The sequence below is a fragment of the Ambystoma mexicanum genome, chromosome 1p (assembly GCF_040938575.1).
Source record: "Ambystoma mexicanum isolate Mex_15411 chromosome 1p, UKY_AmexF1_1, whole genome shotgun sequence".
Taxonomy (NCBI): domain Eukaryota; kingdom Metazoa; phylum Chordata; class Amphibia; order Caudata; family Ambystomatidae; genus Ambystoma; species Ambystoma mexicanum.
The window spans coordinates 240443433-240465224 of record NC_090921.1 but is presented as its reverse complement, the minus strand read 5'-3'; the positions used below and the strand labels follow the sequence as shown (position 1 = coordinate 240465224).

At 43.5% G+C, this 21792-nt stretch overlaps 1 protein-coding gene across 1 annotated transcript in view; it reads right to left on the bottom strand.

Annotated features, from left to right (window-relative positions):
* CTC1 (CST telomere replication complex component 1) overlaps positions 1-21792 on the bottom strand; it is a 1003059-nt gene that overhangs the window by 347881 nt on the left and 633386 nt on the right. The window contains exon 10 of the mRNA XM_069646446.1: positions 11673-11873. Coding sequence (XP_069502547.1) covers positions 11673-11873 — 201 coding nt within the window. The remainder of the gene's footprint in view (positions 1-11672; positions 11874-21792) is intronic.

The window sequence follows — 21792 nt, the reverse complement described above, 5'->3', positions numbered from 1 at the left end:
GTCCTCCTTGAAAACATTTTGCAATCCGTATCCTGGGCAGCTCCTGAACAGCTTGGATCCGGGCATCGAGCTTCCCTTGTCCTGGGCCGTGTCCGTTGAGGTAGGCCACAGATCTTCTGGAATCCTCCAAGAAGCGTAACTCGACGAAAACTTCACCCTTGAGGGGCGTAGAAGAATTCCGAAACGGGTCCCCGTTATCGGAAGTAGAAACGGTGGAGCTTGAGGCACGATTAACTGAAAAAATGAGAAAAATCTCCTGAAAAACGCGAAAACGCAGTAAAAGCTCGAGAGCTAAAACACGAGGACTCCCAACACTTGAACGTGCGGTAAAAATCTGAGGATGGCTGCCAGGGGAGGGGCTTATGTAGAGGGCAGTCATTGGCTGGGGGCAGTATGACACAGAGATCAGTGATTGGTTACTACTAGGAAAGACAGATTTTTTTCTTTACCGAGGATTCCCGGCCTGACAACGGGGAATATTCATGAGCATGTGAATCCATGCCAGACCCCATGCTGGAGAAGCTTTGTTGATTTCCCCCAAGGCTCTTTTTGTCCCAAAGGCTCATAGGTCCGACTCGGAGGGACGCTACATTATGGTCAAGGGATTAGTGAAATTTTAACATGGTTCTCTGGCCGGATAGGGATAGGAAGTCCCTTTCCTCCTGCCCAGACCAGCGGGTTCAGTGGAAAATGGCGGACTCATTTTGACGGACTAATGAGGGGTTGGGCTTGGTAGATGTGCACTCCGTTGAGGGGAACCGCGACCCTCTGTTCTCTAGGATAGATCTCGTCTTAGTAGATTCAACGCTTCGGGAAAGTGTCTCGAACTTTGGTGTGGAGGATGTCCTGTGGTCCGACCATGATTTAGTTTGGGTCACATTAGGGGTGCCCCCGCGGACGCAGACTAGGGCTCAGTGGATATGTAATGATACGTTGCTGTTAGATAAGGAGCTTAAGGAGTCTCTTTTGGCTCAATTAATGAATATTTCCTTCTTAACGACACGGGGAGGTGGATGTCCTGGGAGTGTGGGATGCATTTAAGGCCACAGTGAGGGGCATACTCACAGAGATGGGCGCAAGAAGAAAGAGGGAGCGTGGCAGGGAGGAACTTAAGTTGAGGGAGCAAATTGCTGCCATTCAGCCGGGAGCAAAGCTGAAGTCTCAGATGGCCGCGGGAAAATGGGAAGAGCTTCAGAATCTCAAGGCTAAATTGTCTGCCTTGCTCGTGGGACAAACGGAAAGAAAGCTGGCCTTTTTGAAACAGCGGTATATGGAGCGGGGGGAAAAGGCGGATAAGATTCTGGCGTGGCGCCTAAGGGAGCTTCAAAACAGCAGGAGGGTGAATTGCATTATGGGTCGGACAGAGGAGGAGGTTCTGCAGGATGATAAGATAGCAGCGGAGTTTGGGCATTATTACGAGGGTCTTTACTCGTCGGAATACTCAGGGGACTGGGCTGATGTGGACCAATTTTTGGAATCACTGCATATTCCTCTCTCTCTGCTGAAGGCGTTGGATTCGTTGGACCTCTCAGTCTCTCCCCAGGAGGTGGTAGACACTATCTCCTCCTTGAAGAGTGGCACAGCTCTGGGAGACGATGGCTTCACTATCCGGTTTTATAAAACATTCTGCGCCGTGGCAACCCCATTTCTGGCTAAAGTGTATAACTCCGCCTTGGAATCTGGTTCCCTGCCCCCCTCTATGATGTCAGCTCTTATTGTAGTGTTACCGAATGATGGGAAGGATCCCACGCAATGTCAGTTATATAGACCCATTTCCCTCCTTAACGTAGATGTTAAGATTTTGGCTAAGCTCTTTGGCTAAGCTCTTAGCGAATAGGCTATCTAAATTTCTTCCCTCCCTGGTTCATGGCGACCAGGTTGGTTTCATCTCCGGTCGCCAGGGGACGGATAACGCGAGGAAGACCTTGGGGCTAATGCAAGAGGTGTCGAAGCGGGATTTGGAGGTCTATCTCTTGTCTTTGGACTCTGAGAAAGCCTTTGACCACGTAGAATGGCTTTACATGGGGAGGGTATTATGGAAAATGTGCTTTAGGGACAATTTTTGTAGGTGGGTTGCTGCTCTGTACAATGGTCCCTCAGCTAGGGTGTTGGTTAATGGCTGCATGTCAATGGGGTTCTCGCTCTCTCGGGGCACGCGTCAGGGATGTCCCCTCTCTCCTCCGTTATATGCGTTGGCAATGGAGCCTTTTGCCATTGCAGTCAGGGCTGATGAGGGTCTTACGGGGGTACATTGTGGAGACCATGAATTTAAACTATCCTTGTTTGCGGATGATATTTTAGTGTACCGGACAGGTCTCCATTTGACTCTCCCGCGGTTGTTGGGTCTGATTCGTTGTTTCGGGTCCTTCTCGGGGTTAAAGGTTAATTTGTCCAAGTCATGCATGCAAGTCCCAAATTTGCAGTGAAAGAAACAACCTTGGCGGGCTAAAGATGTTGCTTTCCTTTCAATATGATCTTTCCATTCTTGTTCTTTTGGAGATTAATTTATCATGTCACCTAAATATTTGATTGTATTTATTACTTCAATCTCTTTGCCTTCAAAATTTAATTTCCGGGTTGGCCAGATCTTAGTTTTTTGAGCTGATAGCATCATAAATTTTGTTTTGTTAGTGTTGATGTTCAGCTCATTTTCTTTCATAAAAATTGCCACCTTTTCGAGAGTCTTTTGTAGGCCGAACACTGTTTTATCCATGACTATGTTGTCATCAGCGTAGAATAGAGTTTGTACTGGTTTGTTGTTGATTTTAGGAGGATTCGAGAGTGGATCCTGAATTGCTTTGGCAAAATCATATCTGTATAGGTTGTATAAGCAGGCAGCAAGGGGACACCGTTGCTTCAATCCATTCCAAGTAGTAATTGGTTTAGTTACTACACCATCCTTAGTTAGTCTAACTTGGATGGAAGTGTTGGAGTATAGTTGCATAATTGGGTTTAGAATGGATTGCGGGCAGCCCCAAGATGTTAGTTTCTTCCATAGCTTTAGTCTATTGACTGAATCGAATGCCATTTGTAGGTCAATAAAAACATCATAAACCTGCTGCTTCTCGAAGGTAGCTTCATATTTGATCATACTCAATAGCAATAGGTTAACGTTTGTTCCTATTTTGTTTACGAATCCAGTTTGTCTTCTTTCATTTTTGCCGTTTGTCTCTGCCCATTTATTGAGTTTTTTCAGTAGAAACGCTGCAAACAAATTTCCCAGCGGGTCTAACAAAGCTATGGGTCGGTAATTTTCCGTTTTTTTCCTGTCACCAGTTTTGGAAATCGGGATCAGGATAGCCAAGGTCCAGCTTCGCAGAATTTGTGGAGTTTTTTTCAATTAGAATAAGTAGATGAGAGAAAAAGGTGGCCCATTCTTCAGGCGCTGATTTGAGATTGGCGTTAGAAAGGTCATCCGGCCCAGGCGCTCGAGATGGATTCAAGGAGCTGATGGATTTTATGAGATCTTCTCTTTCCCATTTTAGGTCCCACAAATATTTTTTGTTGTCTTCTTGCACTACCAGGGTATCTGGTTTTTTGCTATACAGATTAGCGAAGTGATCTGTCCAGGCTTGAGCTTCTACTTCTTGAATCATGGTTGATCCCTTGGAATTTTCATTTAGGAGGGACCACAATTGCCTCGTGTTTTTCTGTTTTAAGGCTAGTAAGATAGCCTCTGCATCAGCTTGGTGCATTAAGGATTTGATCGCTTTCATTCAGTTTGACTATTTTTGTTTTTCCCTTTTTATCTCGACTGTTGAGGTTTTTTTTCATCAGCTTAATGTCATTGTTGAAGTGATGCTTATGTTTGATGTTGAGATTTGTGTTGGATTTCTGGGGTTGCTTGGAATTCTGTAGTATCCACTCGTAGTTATGTTTTGGATAATCTGGAAGACAAGAAGCATCAAACTTTGAAAGCAAGTCCACCATTTGAAATTGTTTTAAACAGAGTTTATTGAGGTAGCTGTTTAATTCAAGGTCTGGAAGTAGCAATCGCGGTGCTTGAATTCGTGATATATTCCATGTGATTAATATTTGATGGTGATCACTGTTTACTTGTGGATGGTTAGCGGTTGCTATTAATGATTTCTGTATACCTTCCGAAATGTAAATATAGTCAATGATAGAGGCAGATTTTTTGCATGTCCAGGTTGCAGGAGGTAGACCTTGTTCGTTTGATGGTTGTTCTGTCAAGGTTAAATTTCGAATGTCTGTTTCTTTTGTCCATTTTTTGTCTCTTTGGGACAGTTTGTGGAATTCTAATCTGATACCTTCCGTGCTGTACAGATGTATGTTGAGATCTCCAGCAATAATGAATTCTGTTCGATTGTAAATGCCGACAATTGCATCCAATTTGTCGCATATTGAATCAAGGAATTTGTTGTCGATCATTGCTGTTGGATTCCAATCGATATTGAAAATTGTTAAGTAGATTTCATCTGAAGTTCGATTGAGCTCTTCTACTACGGACGTTATACGGATAATAATGTATTGTGCCCAGGAATGGATGTTTTTCTTGGCTATAACAGTCCAATTTGTGTCTAATTTGCTCAAGATATCCATTCCGGATGATGGCCTACCTTGTTGGGAAGTAATTGCTGGGTTCATGAAGGTAGAGTATCCTTCACAGACTACTTCATTAGAGAGCCAGGTTTCCTGGAGACATATGATGGTCATGTTGTTAGGGAGAATTATCTCTTTAAGGTGAATTTCCTAACCTATTGAGTCCCCCAGCAGCTTTGCTGGATTTCTGGAGTTTGTTTCTTTTCTCCTGCCAAGAGTGAGACTCTTTTTCTCCCAATCTTGGACCTGATTTATGGTATTCCTTTGACTGGTAATGTGTTTTTTGGGCTATGGGGTCCTTTACTCCATAGGGTCTCATGTGTTTTTCTTCTGTGTGTTACACAGCACCCTCCGTGCAGTAACACAGGGGTGTCATAGTGACACCCCACCATAGACTTCATACCCTGGGACTGACTACTGTCTCCCAGGGCATGTAAAGTCACCATTGGCTTTACTAGTCCCAAATTATTAACAGAAACCAGAACAAACCATCATATTGTGGACATACTGGTCGTGGCAATTCGATTGCCCCGGGGTCTGTTAGTCGAGGGGGCATGTCTCCGTCCCCCCTGATCGAGTTTTGGCTGGTGGCAGTGGAAACTACTTTTCATATTCGACCGCAAATATTTTCCTATGGGATTTTCCCATTGTTCGAGGCTACCAACTTTAATTATTTAATTCTCATAGCCTTGAACATACCGCCGGTTTATTTAATTAATATTAATTCTCCGGTTGGTATTTTTTGCCAAGACTCGATTCCAAAATGGTGTTTGTGTTCTCTTCTGTGACTCCAACCCAAGTCGAGCCCTTTGTTCCACTTTTTGGCAGGCTTCTCCACAGAAGCCTCCAAAAGTGGTGCCACTCTGTCTGGGTACCACAGGGGGTGTGGGAGGGGGTTTAGGCACCCTGGACTGAGTTACCTTGGTAACTCAAGTCGCACTCTTGTGTGACTGGCCCAAGTGGTGAGCTGGCCGGCTCACCACTTAGCATGTTTGAGTGACAGCTAGGCTGAGTGAATGGTGGGTTTCTGCATAAAAGCAGGGCTTTGGGGACTGGAACTTCAGAAGTCGCCACAGGAATTGAGAATCCGACGAGGGAGAAGCTGAGCCAACCTACCACGACGACACCACCGGTGGAGCCCTGCAGAACCGACTCACCACATCCCGACGACAGAGAAGATCTCCCGGCTGGAGAGGCTTCTTCCCCTGACTGGTGGCCACAACCAGTTTACCTTCCTTTCTTCGCACCCAGCCCGGTTTGTGGTCGAACTGCCCGTGCCAAGCACCCCGGCAGCCGGATAGCCACTCACCACTGAACCGCGAATCACCGGACCGCTCCTTGTACCTGAGAAACTCTGCGGCTGGTTTCTTCCCTGGCAGTGCAACAGACTCCTGTCTTCCTCCACGACGAGATCCTCTCTTCCCCCGGACGAAGCACCGACTTGCACCCGCTGCCAGGAACAACTGCCCCCGCTGGAGCGTTCTCACCACTTTAAGGTACCGTGTCCGCCAGGCCTCCCTTTCTAAATATTGCTACAAGGTAATAATAACCCCTTAACCTTCTGGACTGGGCTGGCCGCCTTGACCCTCTAACTGGTCCCTTTCTTTGGTCCAACTCCTTTTTGAACCTTTACAAGACTTTTGTGCACTGCAACCGTGTGACCTTGGACACATTTCGTTTGGATCCTCTGAAAGTGGATCCGGCCTCTTGAACTCTAACTTCACGGTTTTACTTTGCCTTCCTCTCTTGTTATGTTCTGATAAAAGTGTTGGGATCTGTTTCAACTTGTTCTCTGCTTTTCTCTCCCTTTTTAAAACAAACTATTAGAGTGCCATCTATGTTAAGCGCTCACTGCTGTCTGAAAATAAGTGGGGCTTTACTTAAGACTGGTCTAATATTCTTTTAAGGGAGTGTATATCTTTTAGCGAACGTGTTTTTGAATTGCTTACTATTAGTGCCTGTGTGTTTTTCTAGATGTGGTTTTAAATAAATAATTATATCTCTTTTACACCAAGCCCTGGTCAGCGTTTACTTGTTCTACTGTGTTCTCTTGACCTATTGTGAATACTTTGTATACTGCCTAACTCTTCTTGAGGGAGGTCTGACTGCTCAGCCACAGCTACCAAGTGAATCCTAAATCGTTTGCAGTGGTCCCAGAGGGAACTGCACAGGTTTCTGCCTAACACATGTCTTTTTGATTTAAGGAACCTTCGGTGAAAATATGTTTAAAGCCTCTAGTATTCCATGAACATAGCGTGATTCGGGTAGGAGAAGACTCCTTAATCCATGGTTGTTATAAGTAGGTCTTAATTCGTGGGCTTTGGAGGTCACCTTCTGTTGACATTTTTTCTTTTGTACTGAGAGTTGTTTTTCTCATCACAGAGCAGGTCTTTCATCCTATTGGTCAAATGTAGATTCGATTGAGTCTTTGTAATTATATTGGCTCTAGGCCGAGGCTTGTTGTTCGATGGAAGTCTTCTGATAGATTGCTTAGAATCAAGATTATTCTGTATTCGATGATCAGAAGTTTGATGTATAGTAATTATTTTGAGAGCCATGGATCTAGTTACAAAGATTTCTTCTATTGCAAAGTCCCATTTAGCTAACTGTACATTTGAAGACATGACATGTAGCAATGTTTCTTGCTTGTAGAAGTCGATGTGAACTGTTTCCATTCTGTTCTTATTAGGGAAATGTAGGACATTGATGTCTCTCGAGGTAATTTGAGTCAGGTGTGGAATGGCATTGAACAATGGTAGAATGTTCGCTCTATTCATGATTAAAGATTCTGCAGGATTCAAACTAGTCGCAGTCAATGACATTCTAAATATGTTGGATACCATTTGTGGATTAACAAATTTTGGTCTAGTTAGTGATGTTTCGTCTTGGGGCACAGGCGTTTCTTCAGTCTTAGAACAATGATCAATTTCCGATGAAGACCAGACTTCTTTGTTTGAAACAGTTGAGTACACAAAAGAAATGTTAGAAGTAGTATTGATTGAAATTGAGTGAACTGAGTCCAACAGGGTCTCATAGCATTCGTCCAGCATTATCAATAGATCGTCTTGAGGATCAGTTATTATATCACGCAATACAGTTGTATGAGCAGCAGAGCCTGTAGATGTCTCAACTGAATGTTCTGACTCGTGGGTTGCTGTGTTGTGATTTATGACAGCTAGTAATGCATCAAGAGGTTCGTCCACTATTGATCTTACTTCAACAGGTGCATTTTGATGGTTTGGACATCATCTTTTGGTTTGTTATTATTTCTTTTGGCTGTTGAGGAGGCAAGTTGAGAGTGTTCTTGTAGATTAACTTGGAGTTTCCTCAAAAAGGCTTGAGAGCCTGACTCGTTTCTTTGGATTTTTTTCCTTTGGAATCGAAGGATTGCCCAAGTGGCATCGTTTAGTTAGATTGAAGATATCAAAGGGGGTGCATGCTGTGGGTTCGATATTGGCAATACTTAGTGGTAATGGAAGGGCCAAGGGCTTTGTATGGGGCACCAAATTTTCGTATTGGGTAGTTTGGTCTCTTTTAGGTATATCTGTTTGTACTGATTTTTCCGTTGAAACAAGCATTGTAGGTTGCACTGGTTTGAAATTTGGATATGGGATTTTTTTGGCTTTGTCGTCCATAAGTTTCTTTGTAATTGTTGCCAATGTGTCTGTCAAATTTTGTTTGTCAACCCGGTCAATTCTTGCGATTTCTGCAAGACGGCTTTGCCATATCCTAGTGGCTTCTGCTTCGTGGTTTAGGCGTTCTTGTTTGGTACCTATGAAGGTTGGTTTGTTTTGTCATAATCATGGCTAATAAAGTTGCTTGATCCTTTGTTGTATCAACCATTGCTTCTTGTATCTTAAGAAAGGGTACCATTGCTATTGATAGGATTGCTATTAACGTATTCTGGAGATCAAGCATTGTAGTTGGAATTCTTTCGGGTACTCCTGGACTGTTAGTCGTAGGCTCATCTTTTTTTGGTTGGAGTAAGGATTCTAGCTCTGGTTGATTATGATCGACCACTAAAGGCTTCAATTGTTGATCAGATTTGGTGGAAGGTTTTGGGACGAAGTTATTTTTTTTGTTTGCAATAGGTGTCGATGTCTTGGTTAGTGCTTCAAGCTTCTTGTTGTGGAGATCTCCAAAAATGTCTTTTCTTCGTTCTTGGGAGTCCATAATGGCATTGATTTCTGTTATGTCTAGAGAAAGCCGAGCAACTCACCTTTCTAATTGCTTATTTATATTACCTGGAGGAGAATCTGAATGTTAATACATTGACTGCCATTGTTGTTTAGCTGTCCGTGCTCTTTGTTGGAGAGTGGGGGTGACAGAAATGTTTGAATGTACGCTTGAATGAGGGTTTCCAGCTTGCAATTCAGACTGTGCTAGTAAATTAAGTTCTTTTTTTTTTGAGGGGCAGAAGGCTGGGCTGCACAGGCAGGCTGAATGCTAGGTCTGGATGGCTGGGTTTGATTCGCCGTGTGATCTAAAATGGCTGGAGAATCTCGTTGTTCTGGAGCAATCGGCATATCATTTCTGCTGATCAATAGATTTTGGGAATGTTCAGAAAGAAGAAGTAGTTTGGCCGGCTGTAGGATTTTAGGCGGCAACCCAATTGGTTGGGAGTTCTTTTTTTCGGGGTTCGATGTCTGCATTAAAGGTAATTGCCCTTGATTTGCTATGAAGTGAGTTGAAAAGTTTGGATCTGTTGATGGTGTCACAATCGACTTGGTCTCGATTTGTACCTTTGCAATAACATACGGTGAGACGGTGAAAGTAGTTGTTTTTCTAATTGAAGATGATGGATCTTGGAATAGATTTTAAGGTTGATCTACGAGGTTTGTATTTTTTGTAATGTTTGCTAATGATTCTACAAGTATCTCTTACAAAAACGCGTTTGCTAGGGTCCATTGTACTTTTAGAAATGGGGTTATTTTTACGTAACAGAGCTCAATATTGGAGGAGTCTATGAACTAAGGTGTTGTAATACTTGGTGATTAATCACTTACCAGGTAACCAGCTGTAAACAGCAGAAAACAACAAATGTTCGTCGCCCTTAACTCCTCGGAGGGCTTCACACCGCAAAGGCGGCCTGTGGATGGTTAAGTAGCCACTTCCTGGGTGCGTGGCTTCAGCTCGAAGATGTCACGTGACTCGCTGAATTCGATCAGCTGTGGCCCGTGCTCGCTTCAAACTGCTGTAGGACCTATAGATTGACGCGAGTTGGACCGGGGCGTGACAGAGTTAACTTTAACAGATTGTAGAGAAGGTAGGGTCAAGGCATTAAACTCCAGTGGAAAACAGCAAATGTTCGTCGCCCTTAACTCCTTGGAGGGCTTCACACTTTCACACCGGCATTTAACCTACCCACGTAGGCCGACCTTATACTGCATACACACTATTTGTGTAATCAACCACTCTCGCATTGAGAATGTGTGTGCAAGCTAGCCGCTTACAGCTTCCCGTCTGACAGTATAGCTAAGCCTTATGCCCCTTGTGCGCCCTGAAACAGATACTATACAACTTCAGAATCATGCTGCGCCAATCAAGAAGGATTAATCAGGATGAGAAATGCACCAAACCTAATAGACTGATGGGAGCAGGAATAGTAACACACCCACATGTATTGATTAAGAGTGGGGAGTGTGTCAAACTGCAGTGTAGTGCGGGTGATGGGAGAGGCGTCTCATTTGGAAGGGCGGTCAGAGACCAGAAGTGCATCTCACATTGATAGAGCTCTCAAGGTGGGACGGGTCCCTCACTGGGATGAACAAATAGGAAGGGGGGGTATATCACACTAAAATGGACTGCTGAGGGTGTGAAATCTGCTACACAAAGGATTGAGTTTGGGGACAGAAACCGTGCCGCACATAGATTGAGTGCTGGGGACAGGGAACGCGTCTCTCCTGGTGGAATTTGTGGGGGTGGTAACTGCTTTGCACCAGAAGGAATGACAGGTGGAGGGATATGGGTCGCAATTAGTCAGAATGTCGGGGATAGGAATTGTATTGCCACAAACTAACCGTACTAAAAACTCACCCCTCTGCAAACGCCTTCTCAAACTCTGAACTAAGCACAACCAATACATCTACAGCACCACAAACCGCATGCACTTCACAACACCCCGACAAGGAAACAAACCACACACAATCTTACCACAATACCACATGATGCCTACCAACTGAACATGCACCTGCGCTCAGTGACAGCTTTCTCTGAACTAAATCTGCCAACAGCACATCAAAGCTATCCTGCTCTCCACCCGCTCAGTTCTACTAACAAAACCCACCACCCTCCTTGCAATGCAGAACTGCCAGAGTGCCAAGAGACTACACAGGTGGCAACAGTGTGTGGGCAGGAACCTTTAACATAACAAACAAATGCATGGTTTGCAAATACAACTGCATGTTTTGCAAGCAGTAGTATACTGTCTGGGCTATGCAGCGAAGTTGGAAAATCTGATGTGTATAGTAAACCGTGTGTACTTTCACTAAGCCTTTTTACCATTGCCAATATATGAAATAATGTTAAGGTAGCTGAAGGCTAGATGGAAACACATTAGACCAGACTGGAATCAGGAAAACAGGCTTGTAAAGACATCCTGTTCAAAATGGAAGTGTGAGAACACAGGAGCTATTATGGAGAGGATGTTTTACTCGCTGATATCATGAGAGTTCATAGCAGATTTGCAGATATCAAGAGTGGATCGTTATCATGAACATCTCATCTCCCATTGTGTAGTCACATGATGGGCAGTGGGATTGGGAAGGTGAACCAACAGGTCAATCCCATTTTCCTCGACCAGCATATAGTGTATTTTATTTGTTTTGTCTTTTACACAGCTTGTAACTCAGTGTGTTACCAGAGGTTTTTCAGTTAAGTGAGCTCATACCCATGCTGAACTTGCACAGCTGTTCACATTAAACAGGTTTAGATCCTGCACGGCTGTCAAACTCCACTCAGCACAGGGCCAAGTTAACTAAAACAATTACATTTTCTTAAAAATTGCACTTTTAGATGTGAAGAAAAGGGGCGGCCAATCCAGATTTTAAAGACAACATTTATATTATTGCCACTCCGCCACAGAGTCACCAAAGTGTGTCCATACTCACTGGTCTGGTCTGGAACTCACTGGCAAGGAAGGTGTGGAAGGACCAGGCCAAGGCCCTGTTCAGCTCAGGGGCTGTCATATAGCAGGCCTTGCATCTAGGAATCACATCCGACAAGGGAAGCAACTCCCAGCTCTTCCGCTCGGCCATGGAACGGATCTCTGAGAAAGACGAAATGAGGCAAGGGGACTTCAGCACTTGATACTAGGCCAGGGGTAAAAGAGGAAAGAGAGAGAGGGAAATTAACCTGAGCATTTATTAGCAACTTATCACAAACGCTCAACCAAAACAACAGCAGCACAATTGAGGACTATTCCAGGAGGGTGATTGGATAGTACTTGAACAAAGACTCTGACCTCCGTTTACTATTACAAGGGTAAGTGAATTATAAAAAAGTGTCTAGTCTCCAGGTACTCTTAGGTGGCAAAAAGAGGAGTCGGATAAATCTCCACAGGTAGGAGGTGGGTGCAAATTAGAAGAGTCTCAGTCCTTCAAGTACTTTAAGTGCAGGATGATTCAAAATCTATACCACAAATGTACGTTTACATTTACAACTGGAGCATGTTCATGTGTAAATAGTAAGGTGCACAAGTCTGTAACATGATGAAAGGAACTTAAATGTTTATCTATCTCCCCCACCCGCAGGACTCATTGTAATGATGCAGGTGTTTACATGCGTTCCATCTCTTGCCATCTCCCCTCTGACAGGGAATGAGGCAGGGCTTTTTTGCAAGGAACACACACCAGATGCAAGAATGACCCAAGCCAGGCACCACAAATCAGATATCAGTACTCTTTAGTAGTATGAACCCGTTGACCATGCACAAAGTAACTAATGTAGATAGACCATGCCCTGATTCCATTAAGAAAAGTGAACATTCAGCCTAGGCTTTTACTGTGGAGGGGACAGATGGTTAGACACAGGATCACAAAGACCTGCAAGGTTAGCAGTGGCCATGGCAATGTCATGTTATTAAGAGGTCAATTTATAACCCCCTCATCCAAACTTCTCCTGCTCCTTGGACCATCTCTTCTCATGAACATGGGGGGGGAAGGGGGAGGAGGAGGTACACAGTGATAATAAAGAATTAGGAATAACAAACAACTTTTTAAACAACTGTAAAATAACCAAAAATAACAATTTTGTTAATTAAAATATATATGGGGGTGGGCTAAGGGAATAAAACAAGTCGGGTTGTGGTGGGGCTATGGACCTAGAGAAACAGGGGACTGGGGGCTACACCACAAATTAAAATAAACAAATTAATACATATTTTTTAAACAGTATTTTTTGTTATTTTAGGGTCATGAAAAAAGTTTTCGTTATTCCTGTTTTATTTGTAATCACATGGAACCGTTGGGGGCACTTATGGCAAGTAATGTGTTACAAAAAGAAAAACAAACAAGCAATAGCACAACAGACCTATTCTAGAAGAGAGTGGGTGGGAGCCAGGAACTAGCAAGTCTTATCTGAGATCAAGAGAGCTAAAGCAATGAACCAGGGAGGGGTCCCTTTCTCCTCTTCAGAAATTGGGTAGGGTGCTGTTGGCACACGACAGCTGTTCGAGCCCTGGTGCCAGACCCATCTCTTCCACATTGGAAGAGAGGTTTTTTTAAGTCCTCTGATGAGAGGTTTAAGAAGCCCAACCTGCACAGGGGTGTTGCTAGGTCTGGAAAAGATCTGGGCTACGCCAATGTCGGGACTGTCGCGACTCAGGACTAGCTAGCCTTTTGGTTGTTGCCCCAGAGTTTCTTTCTATACAGGGCTACAAACAAAAGACCCAGGGTTATATCCCCCTCAAGCGCCCCCTAGCCGCGCCTCTGGGTGTTGCAAGGTCTGGAAAAGATACAGGGCTACGCTAATGTCGGGACCCCCCAGTGACACCTCTGCATGAGAGTACAGTGTTTCCAATAAGTTATTACAAGCTTTCACAATGGTAATATGCCAAAGCAGTCTGGCTTCACTTTTAAGAGGGAGACCGTTAAGATTGATCTACAAGATCCACCATGCGGGTGGATTTTGGGAGACAACCCTATTATGGTGACCAGAGAGGCACTGAGATCTAGCCAAACCCAATCAAGATAAGGTTGCTGAGTGGTAGGTAGGCTTAGACTCAGGAGGGCCGAGAGTGGTCTAAGGCTAAAATGCAACCACATAGAAAACTACCAATAATTCCAGTTACACAGGTAAGTACAAAAATATCCATTTATTTGTTACACCTTTAAAACACATACTAAGCAAGTAGAACCGTCAGGGAAATATTGTCACACGCTTACTATAAAGCAGATATACATACACCCTTAGGAGAAGCTAGAAAGCATTTGATTTAATAACTAGTGCAAAACAGGTAAGTAGCCAGAGGCATAAGTTTCAGTAGAAGCACTTTACAATAACCACAAAACGGTTTCCTAACACTTAGTAAATCCTGCCCTAAGACCGTTTGGAGCCTTGAGCCCTAAATGCATCAGTTCCAAAGTTATGATTTTCTGGTAGGTTCATTAAGAGATTGGACGATGCCAGTGGTTATGACACAAAGCTCAAAAAGTTAATTTCAGGTAAGTAAACCCACCCAATGCCAGACACTAGGATAGGGCTAGGAATGGATCCCTGACCCATGCCTCCACCGAGCAAAGTCATGAAAGAGTTATTTAGGGACAGGACGTTGTGCCCCTGTAACCCTATGGAGAACGGGTAGGGAAGGAGCAGGCATGTTAACTTATCCTCCTGACTCAGATTTCACCAGAGACCACTGACACTGAGATTCCAGAATCCGTTGGGGACACAGTCTTCTGTGCTTGGTCAGGGCGAGGAAGGGGTTACAGGTGCAGAGGTCAGGATTTAGTTTCAGTCGCTCAGTGCTTTAATCTCGGTTCTAAACCCTTTTCAGCTGAATACCAAAATGAAGAAAAGATGAAGATTTCTGCAGAGCAGGAGGCCTCAGGACACCTCTCGAATGCAAAGAAGACGGATTGCAACGGGAGTCACCAGGAACATGAGGTGAGAGACAATCTTCCAGGGACGAACAATGGAGCAGGTGTTGCACGCATTACGTTAATCCAAAAAGGCTCTAAATGCAGGCACAAGGTCTTGCAGTACAAGGTGAAGATCCTTCAAATTCAAAGGATGCACTCAGAACAGCGATGGCTGCAGTGTTGGCTGGCCAGTCCACCGATTGGTCAAGGGGCACTTCCGAAGTCTCAGAAGGCACGGATCCTCAAACAAGGGTTGAGGTTGGTTGTTCTCACTTGTCAAGGATTCAGAGGACAAATGAGGGTTGTCAGGCAGCTGGATGTGTACTGGGGCCAGACAGTCAAAGCCCCCACATCTGGGCTCACACACAAACCACCTCTTTGCCCAGGAAAGCAGCAGCTTTCCCAAGCAAAGGGCTTCCCATATATGTCAATTCCAGAGAAGAGGGCAGGAAGAAGGATAAAGAACAACAAAGAACAAAGAATAAGAACAATATGAGCAAATGACAGGCAAAAACCTTGTGGCACAGCCATCTGAGGGTGCTGGCCAACTTTGGTAGCCCTTTGTGGTAAATACAAAAGTGCATGAGTAAAAAGTATAAAACATGGGCGAAAAATATCCGCTGCCACCAACCCATCCTAGGCCCTTTGCTAATGTAAGCAAAAAGCCACCTCAGAAAAAGTTATAAGGATACAAATTATCCTAACTGCACTTCACTATAGGTGATGTGTGTGTAGTTGTAACAATACAAGACACTAAGAGAGACAAAGGCCCTCATTATGAGGCTGCCGGTAACCCGTTGGTGCTAACGGCGGATTACCGGCCAACTCGCCTTACCCTTTGTGCTACCTGATATCCCGGAAATACCCGGATATAACAGACGACAGAGGAACAGTAAGTTCCCATTCCCGTGGAGTCCAAGGACTGTTAAGATGGATTTCTGAACTCAGACCTGGTGGGCAGAGGTTCAGAAGGCCAGCCTAGTTTCTTGGAACAGGGTAACCTTCTGGACAAGCCAGACCAATCAAGGTAGCTTTGCGGCGGTGAAGACTAGGTCTCAGGAGGGGTGAGGGTGACTGAAAGACCTCAATGAGCACACACGAGTAAAGAACACTTACAAATCACTCCCAGTCAGGTGTACATATATTAAAAATACAAAATTGAACAAAGTTGTTACACTTTTTCATTCATGCGCCAACTTTGACAAAGAAAAAATCTCCACTCAATTGTAATATAGTAATTAAGACTGTATTAGTTAGAGCGGGTGTCCTTTGTGATGACACATGTCTCAACGGGCTGAGCCATCTTTCTCAAATCAGGGCTGATTTTTAATACAAAATGAAATCAAAATCAATGGTCAAATGCAAAAGAAAGAATGTGTCAAATGTAGCACATACAATAAGGGAGGGGGAAAGGGGAGGATTAATTAAGATAAACAGTGAGCCATTGACCATCAAAACGGATAGGAAAACATCCGTAATAACATCAGATGCAAACATGAAGAAAATAGGAGAAAAAACAGGTTTTTTGAAAAAAACAAAGAAAACCATCATAAGTTCATTTGTCTCTTTACATATGAGTTTGCAGATTTAGTAGCATTTAGTGGGTAAACTTCAACATTAAAGAAAAGCTGATTTTATCTTACTCAATGGTATTGATTGCTAATGTGGAACGTGGCTTTTCAGCATAATAAAAAGATTCACTGGTTCAATCCCAGCCTGCCAAACAAATTAAGGGTAATATATTCTATATTAATACACCTGATTACTCCTAAATGTGTGGGTTAAGAGGGTAATGTATTTATGAATATGGTTTGACTGTGCCCATAAACATAGAGTTAACAAGGCTGAGTACATTTTATGTTTTTTTATATACAGTTGGTTTATTTTATGTAAGTGCACCTATTTTTAAATAAGTCAGTGGGTTGGGATGAAGCTGCGTTTATATTTAAAGTTTCTTCGTGCTCATAAGATAAAAGGAAAGTGGAAGATTGAAAGCATCTGGTCTTTATACATGTGCCGTTAGGTCGATCGCAGAGCTGCGGGGAGAGTGCGCATCTTTATCTAATTCCCTCATGACATATCGTGGTAAATGTTAAGCAAATGCTAAATCGGTCTCCCTGCATGCCGTACGAGCTGCAGTTACAAACATCCTAATGCCCGTATCTTACCTCTGCAGTGCAAAAAACGAGCTCTGTACGATTCTGTCCACGTTAGAGGCAAAAACCAAAATGGTGTCTTTTGATAGTTGTTACTATGGTTGCCTAGGGACCCAGAATGGTCCTTTTTCAGTTACTACTGTGGGCGCCATCTTTAGGGCTCTGAGAGCAAGAAAAGTATTGTCCACGGTTAAGTGAGCCCATACATTAGAGTGAATACAAAGTGTGTGTAGTTTGTTTGTTGAGTGAAAAGATGAGATGTGAGGCCCATTATAGAAGCGGAATCAGGTTAAATGCACGAACGTGATAATAAAGAGGATGCGCAATTATAAATGCTAATTTAGTCAATTGTGATTCGCTACTTGCTGTGTGGCCATAATCAAAAAACAATTACGTATTTGAAAGATGTGCGCATTCTTTGTTGGAAATTTACAGCGCGTTATGTCAAAATACAATGTATGTCAATTTACACAATGAAAAAGTAATTGTAATAAGGAAATACAAAGCAATCTATCTTCTCTCTAATGTGCACGTGACCTAAGGCCATGAAAGCCAATGGGATTTACTTAATCTTTGAAACGATGCCTAGTCAAATTAGATGGCTAGATAGACTATATATTTGAATAGAAAAAATGTGTGTCGACTGTACAATACAGAATAAAATATAATAGAGAAATGCAAACTGATGTGTCTTCTTTCTCATGTACACGTGGTTTAAGGCCGTGATAGCCAATGGGATTAGTTATCCTTGAACAAAATGTCTGGTCAATATAGATAGCTGGATAGACTAAATACTTAAAGTATAACTATTCTTATTTGTCCTACTCTGGTGCCAATTGCAGTTATATACTGAGGTTCAAGTCGTGGCATTTGGAGCGGTTAAGTGAAATGCGGGGTAAGTAAATTATATGCTAAACATGTAGTTGGTAACTAACACATAGTTCATAACTTTTCCAGAGTTAAGTGCTTCATAGGAAGGAGGACATCTCATTGTCCGAGTTCAAGCCTCTTTCTATTGTCTGAAAGCGGCATATTCATTTTGCCTCCTCTTGTCTCAGTTTCTTCTCTTGGTCTCCTCCTCTTGGTCCCAGTGTTACTTTTTTTAAACCCAAATATGTGATGTCTTTTTTGTTGCTTAGTTGATGTTTTCTTTGCCAGTAAGATGCCAGTGGTAAATTGACGTTCTGACTTCCAATGCTGGACATATGTTCTCGGATTCTGATTCTCATTTCTCTAATAGTGCTTCCAATATACATCTTTTTACATTGACAAATTATTGCGTAAACCACAAATTTTGTTTTGCAATTTATAAAGTCAGTAATTTTGTACTTGGTTCCGAAAGAATCTTCAAAAACCTCTATATGGCCCACTGCATATTGGCACATGGAACATGAGCTGCATTTCCGAAAGCCTACGAGTAGTTGGGTTAACCATGATGGTGTCTCTATACATTTTTCTTCCGGTAAAAGTGAAGGGCTGAGGATATTTTTCAGCGTTCTTGCTCTTTTAAATGTTATTGAAGGACTTTCCTCAATGTAATTTTTGATATGTGAATCCAATTTCAAGAGTTCCCAATTCTTTTTCAGGATCTTCCTTATTACAGAATTGTTGGCACAATATGTTGTAATGAATCTGATTCGTTCTGGCTGACTCTGAGTTTGCTTGCTGGAAATCAATGTATTCTTGCTGTTGAGTTCCCTTGCTTGAACACGTGCTTTAGCGATATTCTTCATGGCATATCCTCTGGCTAAAAAATGGGTTGAGAGCAGCTTACATTCTTCATCAAAGGCTGCTTTTGTCGAACAGTTCCTTCGAGCTTGTATAAACTCCCCTTTTGGGATATTCTTAATTACAGGATTGAAATGACAACTTGTCGCAAACAAAGATGAATTCGCCTCCGTTGGTTTTCTATAGGTTTTAGTCATTAGTTCGTTTTCTTCTTTATAGATTGTTAAATCTAAGAAATTGATCTCTGAAGTGCTAGATGTTCCAGTAAATTGTATTCCTAAAGTATTTTGATTAGCTTGTTGTCTAAATACCTGCAGTTGGTCGTCATTCCCCTTCCAGATGAGAAAAAGTCATCTATGTTTCGGTTCAATAAAACAACATTTTCTTCATAGTTAGAATCTGAATAGATGTGTTGGTCTTCATACATAGCCATTACAAGGTTAGCAAGTGCCGGGGCATATTTAACTCCCATAGCTACGCCACAGGTCTGTCTATAGTACTCCTTATTGAACAGGAAGATGTTATTTTTCAAAGTCAGAAGCAGCATTTCCTTAAGCATCTGTATTGATTGGTTGCTTGATGCTGTGTCTTGAGAAAAAGCGTAATCTATAGCATCTAAAGCTGTGTTGTGCTTGATCGATGTATAAAGTGCTGTAACATCCCATGTAGCTAGGATGTATCCCGGTTGCCAATCCACTCTTGTTAATTTGTTGATAATTGCTGTTGTATCTTTAAGGAATGACTTTGTTGTGTTTACTTTGGGCCTAAGAATGTTGTCGATGTATTCAGCCATGTTGACAGTAGCCCAACCTATTCCACTAAGGATAGGTCTCCCTTCTGGAATTCGCTCAAATGGTTTATGAACTTTAGGTAAAAAGTAGATGGTCGGTAATGTTGGATGTTTGATTTCTAGTGCTTGTTTTTCTTCATCTGTTAGGAGTCCCTGACGGTGCCAGCATGTGATTGCTTCCGTAAGTCCTTAAATGATGTCCAATTTAGGATTTGATGCTAATTTAACTTAGCAGAGTGGTGTTGTTAAATGATTGTAGGCCATTGTTATATAATCTTCACGGTTCATCACCACAATTTTTCCACCTTTGTCAGCTGGCTTGATCGTTAGTTTGAAATCTTAAATATCCCCAGATTTAAGCTCCAAAAAGCAGGCGGTACAAGCTTCAATGTGCTTGCCTCAAAACTTTGGAACTTCCTTCCCACCAATCTCAGAGCTGAACCTTCCTTTCACCGCTTCAGACACAGAGCCAAAGCATGGCTACTTGCCAAAGAAGTCTAAAACGCCAGATCATCACCAACGCCTCAACCCCACAAATGCTTATATTCAACCTTGTGCAATATATCTTTGATGTCTATGCGAATGTCTATACGAGAAACTGATTGTATAATGTCCTTATTACTGTAATGCCTGTTTTGTACCATTTTGTGCAACTATGTAACCTTGCTAAGCGCCTGGATTCCCCAGGGCCAGGCGGCGCTATACAGATAATAAACTAAACTAAACAGTAATACTGTTAAGCCAACACAATCCTATCTAAATACATATACACATAACTAATGGGGTCTAAAGGGTTAATGCACAAAATTGGTCCACAACCTAAAAGGGGAAGGAAACAGGCAGTGCAAGTAGTCTTTAGTCCCTTCTGCATCCAACACACTCCTAACTAAGAGGCAGTCCAATCCCTAAGAAGAGTGGTGCCTATTGCTCAAATGTACATGCAATGCTGGCGACGCGGTAGTTCAAATGGGCAAAACGGGGTCTCTTCAAGGGTCTGTAGCAGCTCAGGAATTTGGGTGAGGCGATGAAGAATAGGTTCCCACTATTCGAGGAGGGCCACCACTTGAATGCACAGTCGATTCCAAGAGTTGGGAATGGTTCGCTAGTTCGCACTAGCAGACGAAAGGAGAGGGGCCCTCAGGGGCCACTTGTGCGTAAAAACTAACAGTGGCGCTAGGGGCCACCGGTTAGGGTTGTGATTACTCACTGACCCCCGGAGTACTCCGCACCAAACTTCGGCAGTCGAGTCCACTTCGGTTGCAGGTTCAAGTGCGGCAATTTGGCGGCACTGCGGCTTTCAGCGACGAAGATACAGCGATGATTCCCAAACGGGAGAGTGGCGATTTCTCCGCTCCTGGTGGATTTATCAGGCCAGTTTCACTGTAGCAAGCTTCAGGGGCAAGAGGGGCACAAATGCAGTGCACCTGCAAAGTTCGTCACCATGACAGAGCAACACGGTAACTGCATATATTCCGGTTCGGCGCACTCACTTTACTCCACACCTGGGAATCCCAAGTGCACGAAATTCAGTGCGAGTGCCGTGAACACAGAGCTAGCGCCGTACCAGGTTTCCAGGTCCTTCTCGAAACGCGGCGGAATCAGGGCAAAGAGTTTGCGTAAGCTGGTCAGCCCACTGGTTGGCCCAGGGACACTTCCGAGAAAGCTTACTTGCATTGTTTGATGAAGGTGCAGAGAATAAGTTGGTCCCACTACTCCAATGGGTTGAAGCATCTTTGCAGACTTCTAGGACGACCAGATGCAGAGGGGTCCCACGGGACGACGGAGGGCTCAGGGTGCCAAACCTTCCAACGGGTCACCAGCAGTTCCTCGACTTGGCTTCTTAGTTTCAGTATACTTGGATCCTATCCTTCGTTCAGTGAGAACTCCAGATTCTCTGGCACCCAGGATGTGTATTGGGAACAGACATCCCAGCCCACATCCCAGAGGCGCACACACAAGGGATGCAGAAGCCCACGAAAGCTTGTCGTTTTGCAGGAAAATGCATGCCCAAATAAAGACTGACCCGGGTCGGCTCGACCTGGGGAAGATGAAAGGGCAAGATGGCCAAAGGACATGACAACCTCATGGCATGGCCATTTTGGAGCCAGGCTACCTGTTTGTGCCAAACGCGGTAATCGCGGATTACCTGGCAGGAAAGGGTTAAAAAATATACGAAAAGATAAGCTGCCACCAGCCCTGTCCAAGGCACAGCTGCACTTCTCCTAAGAAATCCTTAGAGAGTATCTAGGGCCTTTGGAAATTACTAATAGACCCAAGTGCACTGTACCAGAATGTACATTGTACACTTGTTACATGTTGCAGAAAAGTTGCAAAATTGGAAAGGACTAAGGGAAACAAAGTCTCCCAGTACTGACTGTCTTAAGGGCATGTCAGTTCCCCCATCCCATAAAAAGTGAGCGAAAAGCCCAGAGGAGTGCAGCAGAAGGCTGGGCTCCTCTGGTAAAGTCAGACTTTG